The 12,257-nt window shown below is 36.9% G+C and overlaps 1 protein-coding gene across 1 annotated transcript in view; it reads right to left on the bottom strand.

The window, feature by feature from the left end:
• Window positions 1-12,257, bottom strand: part of LOC133524321 (lissencephaly-1 homolog) — a 39,263-nt gene that overhangs the window by 11,228 nt on the left and 15,778 nt on the right. The window contains exons 3-4 of the mRNA XM_061860259.1: window positions 3,562-3,715; window positions 339-485 (exon numbers count right to left, since the gene is read on the bottom strand). Coding sequence (XP_061716243.1) covers window positions 339-485; window positions 3,562-3,715 — 301 coding nt within the window. The remainder of the gene's footprint in view (window positions 1-338; window positions 486-3,561; window positions 3,716-12,257) is intronic.

Genomic DNA, 12,257 nt, shown 5'->3' with positions numbered 1-12,257 from the left:
AATGTTGGAACATCATTAGGTCTAGTTCTCGATATCTTTATATCGCACGAAGTCCTATATTTCCTAGGTCATTGTGTGAACAGTAACTATGTAGATGTGAAAATCTTTTCAGACTTATTTTCGATAGCTACAAACCCGGCAAATTCTAGATCAGGGCGTACAGGCACCTTTTGTGACAAAGTCAAAAAACAATAGCAATAATCGCGTTGTGGGGTATGCTTTGGTGATGGTAGTGTGTCGGCCACTCAGGCTAAACTCCTTGCGAGGGCGATGAATTCACAATGCACTCAACTGACGTCCGTGCTGTCTCAATTGTTTCGACAAAATGTGAGGAGTACCTTGGTAATGGTGGCGCGGTGACCGGTGAGGCAGAATTTCTCGGGTGGGCGCGGGATCCACTCGGCAGGGGTGCGCTTGGCGCGAGTCGGCGCGCCCTCGATGAATTCCTTCTGCGCCTCAGACAGCTTCGACTCCAGTTCCATCACCTTTACACAAATATTTAAATCAATGCATATACAACTAGTAGGTACATTATTTAGGGACGTACATGTAAATGAAAAATAAATACGGCTTCAATCGCTAGGAAATTGGTTAAGGTTCAATATTACAATATGTCGATAACTTAGGTTGCGATTTACTTTTCGAGCTGCAGCGCATTATTCTGATCGTAGATTAATTACGGATCTAAGGACCAAAATAAGGAAAAAGAACCCAGACGAGTTGAAAGCAGTACTTCGTATATCTCATCGTCTCTCATTATCTTCCATTAGACAGCACCTTGTGTAGAAAACATATAAAGCTTATTGCGTCATAAAGAGTCGCGTGTCATACATAAACCCAGTTCGAATTTCACCCACCCGTCGTGAAGTAAAGTGTAAACGCCCAAAAAGTTTACATTACACGTTATTACTGTGGACACGTGGGCTCTGGGCCCACGCATGCCCCCCGAAGCTCCGGCACGTAATACGTAATAGATAAACAATCTAATAACGTAGCGAATCTGCGTCACATAGCTTGAGGCTTGTGCGGATTCTCAGGGTTCGAGACCGCCGCGTTGATAATTCTTCGTGTGAAACATTTAGCTTTGTCAAAGATCACCAATGTCACCATCAACGTTAATGAAAGAGTTACACAGCGGAAGTCTTTTCCAGTTTTCTCAAGACTGTGTGCTTTATACTCACTGGTAATAGGTAATTTATCTACATTAGACGTATTAAACACTTTCTCCTTCACTTGATGAAACTGCGCTGAGGTTTTTCATTCCTATTTTCTGCTTTAAAATTTTAAAGAAGCCGTAGCGACATACCAAATATTCGAATATTTTTCTGTGTTAATAGTCAATAGAGGTAGTCCAGAAAGTTATGTCGAATTGAGAAGAATAACGCGAGTCGAATATAATTAATGAGTGGAGTATAGATACTTTATACAGCATTTACAAACAAAGATTGTTGTTTTATGCAAGGACTATAAAATTATTGTTTTGCGTTTAAGATAAGAGCTGGCTTTTTATTTATTACAAATATAAAGACTAATTTATTGCTGTTTTGATGCAACAAGTTCCATTTATCTTATTCGTTATAATATGGTACGACATTGACAATTAAGTAAAAGATGATTTCTTATTCCGACACACCGGCAACGACACATACGCGTTTAATTTAAACCTTGTACATAGGTTAAGTAGGGCAAGGTTCACATTAAACCGAACATTTCATCTCCTTGACTGTGTGTTTAGATCCGCGGCATTATTTTCGGAGCAATAGCATCGACCGGTTCGAGGGAAAATAGTTCCCAGCGACCTAGAAACGTCTACGACAAAGATGGATGCATTGCTTACAAACAGAGATGTCATGACAACTCTTGAAAGCCGTTACAACTATTACACGGTACAATAGCACTTCGGCAAACGCTTTGTCATTCAAATTGCGAAAAGTTCACGCCGAATTATGTTCGGGGAACCATCTAGTTGGTGTAATCCATCATCTCCTCGTGATGTGATTATATAGATATCAATTACTGAGTTATGCAAGGCTGTACTGGTAAATTACTCGTTCAACAAAGGTAATCTTGATATGTGAAAGAGAAACTATATGATTCACAAGAGTGAGCATAATAAAGTCCTAATGAAGTCATAAAGCCATCCCATCTAGCGAACTTTACTAATTATAATATTTATATAATGATCACAGTTGGTCTACCGCAAATTCAAATTTAATCCGTAATCTTCTATTTATTGATTGCCAGACACCATTTAACCTAAATTCAGCATATAATTATCGTGTCGATCAATTAAGTGGAGTGTTTCGACGGTCAGGGTGTCAAACTCGACCGATTTGAATTGTTTACAACGCCATAACACTTATAATTTTCGTTATCCTTAAGGCGATACGAAACCGGAAATGATTGGACCCGATGTGACATTATAAACCAATTGACCAGATACGGATTATTTCAAGTGGAAACGAGACTGGAAATACTGGAATGTTAAATAATTAAGAGCACTCGACATTCACGATTACATAAGTTAAATATTTAAGTCGATTAAGAACATTCTCCAGTTGCATCGGCATTTTTTTTAGACGTATTTAAATGTATGAACCTCATATTTTACATGTTATTGCTAAATTGATTACTTCTTAATGTAGTTAGTCATCTTATGTATTTTGCTAAGTATATTCTGTACTAGCATGAATCTAGTGTTAAGTATGGATTGGGCATGAGTGGTGGGGGAACTGACAGTCTATGTATCTTTCAGTAGGAGTAGCAGAGAAAGCGATATTATTGTTTGTCCTTGTCACAGTCTCACATTTTTTTTATTCTCCACCGTATATTTGGTATGATTTATGGTGGGTAACAAATAACCCAACCAAATTGCGTAGGTTGTTTTTGGTATGTTGTCAGGAATGTTTAAATGAGTTTTTAATTTTGTCGCATTGCCTATGTATGGCACATCTAAGCAGGGGAAGGAAACTAGAGCATTCGGGCTTTCTCGGCTCCGTTCGGCTCAGCATAGCTCCGAGCAATTATTAGGGTTGGCACACGTTGACGTCCCATTGCGTGCACAATCACAGATAGATAAGATAATTACATGAAGTTTGATAACCCTAAACAGTCGAAAGGGATAGTTCCATGGATTAGAAAGAGAGAACATGATTCGGCCCTGAATCGCTATCAAACTTCGGTTTTGGAGGAAGTTTATTTCTGTACGGTAGTACTATTACTTATTCTGTGCTATAGGATCCTATCATCTGTGTACTAGTTTTGTTAAAATAGTATCATTAATAGATAGATAACGGTCACAAACGACCAATTTACTTTTATAATATTACTCCTACAAGTTCATCAAGCTGCGATACATTAGATATGGTATCTTAGATGGATTGGAAGGTTATAGGCATATCATAGATATTGCAAGTTGCAACCTGTAAACGCTCAATTAGCAAACGGTTTTCACAAGATACTTTGAACACTACAGCAGATTGAAGTAATCCTGCGATCGTGCACCGTCCGCGTAGCCATTGCTGCCTGTGGTCGGCGCTGGCTCTGTCCCTGTATGTTTACCTTCTTCTGCAGCCGGATGACGGATGTCCACTTCTTCTCAAGCAGGCCGCCGAACTTGCGATCCATCTCGCCGCTCATGTCGGCCTCCTTCTTGAACGCTTCCAGCGCGTCCGTGTAGCCATTGCTGCCTAAGTAGTCGGCGATCGCTTTGTTCCTGTAACAATATTAACGTAACTTATTTTTCATACTATGGGTATACAATACATAGATTTTTAACATTAAAACGGTAAGGAATTCGAGGAAAATTCCCTTCTCCAAAAGTAATCATTTGTTCCAATTAGGGTTGCCATCCGTCCGGGTTTCCCCGGATTTGTCCTAGTTTAGAGGGCGTCCGGGGAGGACTTCATTTGTAGTCCGGGTTTAAAAAATTAAAGCCTTAGGCCGCCCGCAACACACGCACAACCTGTTTACAAAAAACCTGTTGACATGTCCGGGTTCTGGACTCTGAAATCTAAAATTTTTATGTACGTGTATTTTCACGCGTCTTGTCCTGGTTTCCAAATTTTAGAGATGGCAACCCTAGTTTCAATGCAGTGACACTATATGTAATGCTTTATGTATACGAATATTTTATGTGACATTCAAGTATAATTAAAACTTATAGTAGTACAGTTACGTTTGTTCGCCTACAGTTAGGTATATTGGCTTTAAAGGTACCTTTCAGTCTAAGGTTTTTATGTCACTTGCAACATTTTATTATTTTTTTACTATATCTCTATGACTCTTTAAAAAATCTCGAAGACAAGATGTTTCAAGCCGCTAATTAAGAATACGAAAACGGATGTAACCGACTCATTTCAAGGTGCTTACCAAAACGTGCGCTATAGTAAAGTGGCAAAAAACGTAGACCGTCTTCACGGAAACTCAACAGCTGCTAAGCTTACAACTTATGAGCACAGGATTTCCTTAAAACATTAAGTAGATATTACGAAATCTGAAACTGTTAATTCCATTATGACACGTGGGGCCCATATTTGGGGATTTGGAACAAAGTACTCTGATTATTGTGTAGGAAATTGGGTTTTAGGACTTTTAGGTTCCTATTAGGTAAAGCACGGCTGATTTAGAAACTGGGGGAACGTTAATTATAATTGAAAAAAATATTCTAGAGACCAGATTATTGCGACGTGGCGAATTAAACATAATAATACAGTAGCTAATAAGTATTTGTACGCTTTGTTATATTTTTTCAATGGTTAGTTGATCTTGATACCTGCAGAATTATATGATATCTGCAATTAAAAACCTGATGTCTATGTGGTATGTGTACTTACGCCAACTCCGCCGAGCGCTTTTAGGATCAATTATGAAATATGATAAGCAATGTCAAATAAATTCCGTCAAAACTCATATTCTCTTCAGTGTCTTCTGTGATTGGTTCTGTTTTCTGGCCCGGCGTTGTCTCAAGAGGACTACAGTCGGAACTCCTTATTAGGCAGCCAATGACAACAAACCGGCAGGTTAAACTAACGTAACGAGGAAATATTTTTCTCAACCACCTTCGGTGGGACCTGTACCTACTAACAGAAACACTTACTATCATATCCATCGGTGTCAGTGGACCTTACATCTTAGCTTTAAGGCTTATGAATTGTCCTATAACAGTGTTGATGACGTACGTACGTGTTTGGTACTTGAGACAAGGGTTTGCCATATCAAAGTGAAGGTGCGAAAAACTCTAGAGAAACTGACACCTACGAGATATTACGTGAAAGCGGTAAGGTCTAATGAAAGACGGAGTGTAGAATTAATATGCATTTAGATTATGAAAGTATACTCAGTTGCAGAGAAAGATGAATTCCCTGCACACAATCAGTCTATGCTTGGGGGTCACCTCTCTTTGCAGGTATATGGACTGTACTTAAAAAAGTTAAAGCACATTTCCATGTAAATTCCTCACGTCTAGTCTTGTTCAAAGTTTTCCTAATATACTTCAAATTCAATTTCCATATGTCTATTACATTTGGTGCTACCCTTCTTTTTTTTTTTTACCAAATTGACAACGTGTATGTCCCGGGAACCTAAAGTATAACGTATACCTATAATAACTCACATAGTTGGGTACTGTTGCCTACCTCCAAAAAATATTATTAAAAGGAAACGCACAAATGTATATCACACTCCTGACTTCACAAATAATATTGTCAGATATTTTTGCTCAATTTCTTGTGTTAGATAATTTTACAAGTATTTATTAGAATAAAATACCTTGAAATTTCTCAACTTGTTTTTCGAGCACCCTCAATATTTGGCATGTAAGGCAATGTTGAGCAAGTTTATGACACAGTAAAGACTTACAGGAACAGTTTATCAGGCACGGTTACGGTAAGAGGCTGTCATTTAACACGCAACACTCGGCCGCAGGCTGGCTCGTGTGTCACCGTAATCTCGCGGAAATGTTCGCCATCTACATTTCCTGCTCACTCCAGACTATCTAGTACGAATAGTAGCATTGATTTAATAATACAAATAAGACTACATTCACTAATTAAATAAATAAATATTGGACATTCTTACACAAATTGACTAAGTTCCACAGTAAGCTCAATAATACTTGCGTTGTGAGTACTAAAATGACGTTATGTTAGTTGGACCCATCAAATTAACTTTTCTCATATACCATTGATAACTTGCAATTAAAACACTCGAATATGAATCACAGTTTTATTTCCCCAACTTCACTTTACAAAATCCAACAGCGTAATGAATCATGACAAATGTCAAACTACCTCTTATATTAAAATATCAATACCGCCAAATTAGTAAGTCGGGAATCAATCGAGCTACTAACAAAATTAAATATAAATGGCTAACACCATATACGGCATATAATATACTAATATTACGATGTTGCTTTTATGTTGTGGTTATAATTACAACTATAATGAATGAATCCACTGTTATGCATATAACCGAAAACAGTGTTCTTTAATTTATCATTAACATCGTTTTTATAATAATAATAATAGATAGTTTTATTGTAAAGTGTATCTGCCATTGCATTACTTAATCTGCAGTAGGTAGTAGTCCAAACAAGCTTATGCGCTAATATATTAGATAAACTAACGCTAATACATTTTGAACCGACAAATCAAATGAACCGAGCGCTAGATGAAAAAGTGCGCCTAGCTAAGGAACTGGTGAAATGTATTTTCAGTTAGAGGACCACAGACTCATAATAATGCCTACAAATAAAGACCTAGGTACTTAAGTTGAGTGGATTGCTATTTGAGAAACTGCCATTGATTAAAAACACTATAGAACCGCCTGATTTTTTAAAGATATTCAGCGTCGTGTATTCGTTTTTTTTATTACTGCAGATTCATAAGGATTGGACTGGAAACGAATATCAATAAAAAAGGTTAAGAGGTTTACTGTGTTCAACGTTGAATAGGACAAACTGCTTAATTTTCTTGTGCGTACATGCATGATATTGATATTAGTGTATAACCACAATAACATAATACACTATAATATAACATTATCTTAACGTTCGTGATTCAGCATAAACTCCATTACTGTCACGGAGCTCTAATAACTGGGTGCTTTTCTAGTTAGTTACAACTATAGGAACACATGTCGAACTTGTGCCAATTCGATAAGCCGCCCTTGCCGTGTAATGGGCCGTATCCGGAATTATAGAAACTGTGTCACTACGAGTCTACGAGGAAATTCCGATAGTTTACGTTCCACGTGTCTTCCTGTTTGTGAGCGACTCCTTACTCGTCTTCGATTAAATAGATGCATTGGAATTGCGATTATTCCGCTTTTTGTCTTCCGTTACTTATTAATTTACTTTTTATTTATTTTAAGATTAATTTCATCATGACCTACCTCTGCTGGGTAAGTTTCAGCATATATTATGCGCTAACATGTCGCTATTTTCCGCCCTACATCACTGATGGCTAAATCTGTGAACATTTGTCATTCATGAGGAAGGTTCAGTCACTAATTAACGGATACTTACGAGTCAAGTGTAAAAATATGGGTCCACGCAACTTAGTCAAAAATATGTAACATAGCTCGTAATTCGTCGACTTAAGAGCTGTGGGACATATTTTTGAGCAACTTGTGCGTACCCATATTTTAACACTTAGCTATACCACACAACAGCGCGTTGATAGCAAGAGCTAGTTGTAGTTTCGCGAACAAGAATGCAAAACAAGTGATATTGATCAGTCTACTAATAAATAACTTGAGCTTTATTTTTACACGTTGTAGTTGTACGGCTATTACACCGGTACACCGTTGATATTTACACCATTTCATGCAGGTTCTAACTGTCGAAGTAATCGGTTTCTTCAGTGTATCGAATGACATCATCCGACATCACATTGTCAAGCTGTATGTCGATGACGTCAGCGAGCGACTAAAACTTGTATAACGTAAAACTTGAGTGTGAGATGCTAAATCAAACCTGATATAAAATATCACATTGTGACCCTCGTTTCGTGAGCAAAAAGTTAATGAATGATGAAGATTGTCGAGTTCAAAGCCTTTATTAATGGAAGATTTTCGTTCTATTAGTGTCCATAGAGCTTTATTCTTGCCCGGTATTCTGCTTGAAAAAAATAAGCTTAATTCTCTCCACATTACCCTAAGGATGTTTCGTTACCTTAGACTGGTATAACTACATACTTTTATTTACAAGATAGCTAGTTGATGAGCGAGTGGTATCTGGGAAAAAGGAAAAAGTATATACTTACCTATATCTAACTTTCATGAGTATCATTAACTCACACTAACCAAGTATTATAAATCGAGCGCAAGTAATAACTTGAAAACGTCCAAGTAAACCTACGGGCATATAAGCTATGATTATTGCCTGTAATATTGCTGCATCTAGTGTCTCAGTTAGCTTTCCAATTTTACAAATTAGTTAACGATATTTAGAAGTCAGTTATTTTGCACTTGTATTGTCTGACAGTGCTGACATCTTTTTTTATTTCATACCCAAATTACACAATAACCAATATAAAGCCATGATGCGAAATCTGATACTTATGTAAAAACGGTACACCATGATAATTTCTAGACTCAGTCACTAATATAAATTTAATTTTCAAGGAATTAACCTATGCCATCTATGGTGGAATGAAAAATTGCATCAATTGATTATACCTGTAATTGACATTTTAACAAGACTTAACGCTGTTGTATTTTTTAAAGCTCGCTGTCGTTAGGTGAAACTAAAGGTTTCCTACACGATTCTCTCACAAACCATATTACTTTCTAAGTGAAACTGTAGCGTTACTTTATCGCAAAGGGTGTAATCGAATGTTTATTTAACTTCGATAAATAAATAGGTACCGAATATACATAAGTGCTAAGTAATTAGTTATGTATGTGTTAAGATTGCATGTTAATATGGAGGATATTACGGAAAATCTAAACCTACAGATTATATACTCTAGCTAGTTATTACATTAGCTTAGTATTACTATTGTTAATTGTTATAGATTAAATTTATGTCAGAGTTTCATCTTTTATTCATGGTTTATTGTTCTATGGAAATTACCTATGTAAATATTTTTTGTCGTTGTCGGTTGTCGACAAGAGCGATTTCTCATTCCATTATGGTAGTCTGTGCGGAAGGAGAAAAGTCATAGAATGTATTGGTTCCTTTATATTCCACGACTCCTCTCCTTCCGCACAGACTAGCTATGTTTTTATGACATATGATGAATACATGATAGGATTGATAGCTGCAGTGACATTATAGGAGCAGATCAAATATATTTGTAATGATTTATATCATAAATTGCTAAGCAATCTTCAAGGTACAAGGTCATGTAGTTTAATACAAGTCTGGGGTCAATGACATAAGGTTTATATAGTTAGATATAGGCAGAGGATAATGATACGCTACGCTCAAGAAGCTAGAAAAACGCTAATCACTCAATACAGAGCGTAATTCGATTATTGTCTTTACGTAACTGCTAATCCTCGGCGTTTAGCGTCTGCGAAAACGACGATGTAAACGATTTGGGGAAAATCAATGTAAAGTCAACCATATGATTTTAAGCGAAATTTAAATATTAGCTGTTAACTGCAGTTATAATGTATAGTAGAGTACAGTCGACTTGAAAGTTATGTTTAAATTTTTTGCCTTACTACTAAGGAGTAAGGTGCAAAAGTGTAAACATATCTTCGACGTGGACTGTACTTTCCACCGGTACACGATACGATTCTCAGGTCGGGATTTAGGGAGTACCTGCAAACATAAAGTGACAGTATGGAAAAGCCATTTTGGAATAAAAAAAGGTAGATAATAAAATATTGGAATTATTTGTAATTGGCAATTTCAAAACCGTTTCCCAATTCCTGTCATTTCTAAAGAGAAGTTTACAGTAGTGGAGCTACATTAAACCCTTGGAAATTGAATAGAGATAATTTCTTGATAGTTATTGCGTTATTTCGCCCGGAGAAACCGAACCGGCGCGAAAACAATCAATCTCGCGGGTGCCTATTGTACGCGTGGGACCAATCGGGCAATCTTTTATTTTCTGGAAGTGAAAATAATCAATTTCTCGGCTAGATATTGGATAATACTTTGCGTAATAGAATTCCCGGGAGTCATGTGATCGATATTTACCAATCGAGTTTAAACGAGCCATTTTCAAGTAGTAGACTCTAGCTCCAGGCTTTTATTTTGCCACTACAAGAAGAAAAACAAACAACTAGTCCTCAGACCCCGTTACCATTTTTTGTACATATTCCAACATTTATTCTAAACTTTCTTTTATTAACAAAAGGTTCCAAATTCAACAACAAAACAACTGCATCTGGAGGATACTGTCCGCCTAATAATAAGTGGACTTCATAGGGTATGGACGCTTGCTACTTGAGGTAAGATATTATGCGCCATGTAGATTTGCATTTGTAGCCAAATATAAACAAAGATTGTCGAAACGCTTCAGGCGTAGTAGCACTAGTAGCTACTGTATCAATGACTGTCACAAGACGAAGGTTAAGTATTAAAAGCGATGACGGCATATCAGTAACGTCAACGTCTATCGAAAGCTACGACGATTAAGGGTAATGTTAACTGTTCCAATAGGAGCACTGGCCACACAAACTTGGTTGTTACAGTTAGTACAGCGAAAGTGGTTTCGTGGGCAGAGGCAGGTCGATCGGGGACCGCCTGAGAATAACTTTCACGCCACATTTCCGATGTTAGTACAATTGTAGGGAGCAAGGCTCCTACGCTAGGTATAAGCACTAACTAAAACATAGATAGGTCTAGTATAACGTTACAAAAGGGCGAGGAGCTTAAGAAGTTAAGAGCCCTTTAAGTCTATTAAATGAACTTAAAAGCTCTTTGCCCTGTTGCGATGTGGATATCCATTAAAGACGCATCAGCGTAGTACCGGTTACTCCTATTTGAAAAAGACAATGGAAACATTTTAATATATAGTTTTCAGTCGACATGGTTGATAGATAAAAATAAACGCTGACTAACTGCAATTGAATCTCTCAAATCCGTAATTGAATTTTGTTACATTAAATTTCCTTAAGGAAGCTAGATTCAATCTAGCGACTATCCTTACAAGTTGAAGTTCCCCCCTCCCCTGCATAGATTAGAATTAGAAACTTGTTTACAGATATTTCTGCAGCTTACTAAACATTTACTACATAATTATGATTATCATCCTATGATTTTAGCTGCTAAAGAAGAATTTTCAGATTAAGTAGGTATCTAAGGCGTAGCATTAAGCATATCCGGCTCAATATGATTTAATTCAGCTAACTTATTCTTAAAAAACCAAGTCCGTCTTAATAGCATTTTTTACTCTTTACCACTGTTTATACTAGGCCTTAAAACGAGGCAGAGTGCCGCGGAGTACCTAATAGCCTACAATTAGTTGACGGTAGTGGACATTACCCTTTTGAAGTTACACAAGCCCCGGAAGACGTTTCTGTTTCATTCTTACTACAGACTACCTACACGTTGATACGTTATCACTCACATGCGATAAGATTGTTTAGCGGATCTTGAATGAATCGTAATACAAGTATGATTAGCGAAAATAACACGACAACCCCATTACCTTGATATTACGTGACGTTCGTCATCAATTACCATTTCAAATTGGCGATGCGACCACGTTTGAATATTATTAAATGTAACATAACACTGGTAGACGTAGACGCTCCTATATTATAAATATAATCTTCATTAATTAATAGTCAAAATAGATGATAAAGCGTTGGTAGGTAACAGCTCTCAGAATAAGACCTGAAACTTTATTTTTACAGGAAATCGAAAGTCATCTACCTCACGAGTTTTTTTGGTTTTTTTTTGATACCACGACGGTGGCAAGCAAGCATACGGCCCTCCTGATGGTAAGCAGACGATCTTTTTTATTAGTTGCATGTTGTTTATACTTGGAATTCTTTCTTCATTCCATTTTCCATTCTTGGAGGATAGACTAACAATCGTTTACTAGTTAATTGTATCGATTCTTAATTCAATCAGACGCAATAAGTTAAATGTAATCCCAAGAACTACATCATCGAGTTATGTAAAAGTCTAGTGAATCGTGAACTTGCTAGACGTTTATTAGTTCGTTTGTAATATAACCGCTTTTCTTTTTGACTTGCAAGCTAGCACCGTTATAATTGGATTTTATGAACGCATTGCCTGTATGTGATACTGATCGTTTAATAGATTAAAACTGCAATAAATAGTTGCG

Source organism: Cydia pomonella, chromosome 13, assembly GCF_033807575.1.
Source record: "Cydia pomonella isolate Wapato2018A chromosome 13, ilCydPomo1, whole genome shotgun sequence".
Classification (NCBI taxonomy): Eukaryota; Metazoa; Arthropoda; class Insecta; order Lepidoptera; family Tortricidae; genus Cydia; species Cydia pomonella.
This window is presented reverse-complemented; position numbering and strand designations above follow the sequence as displayed.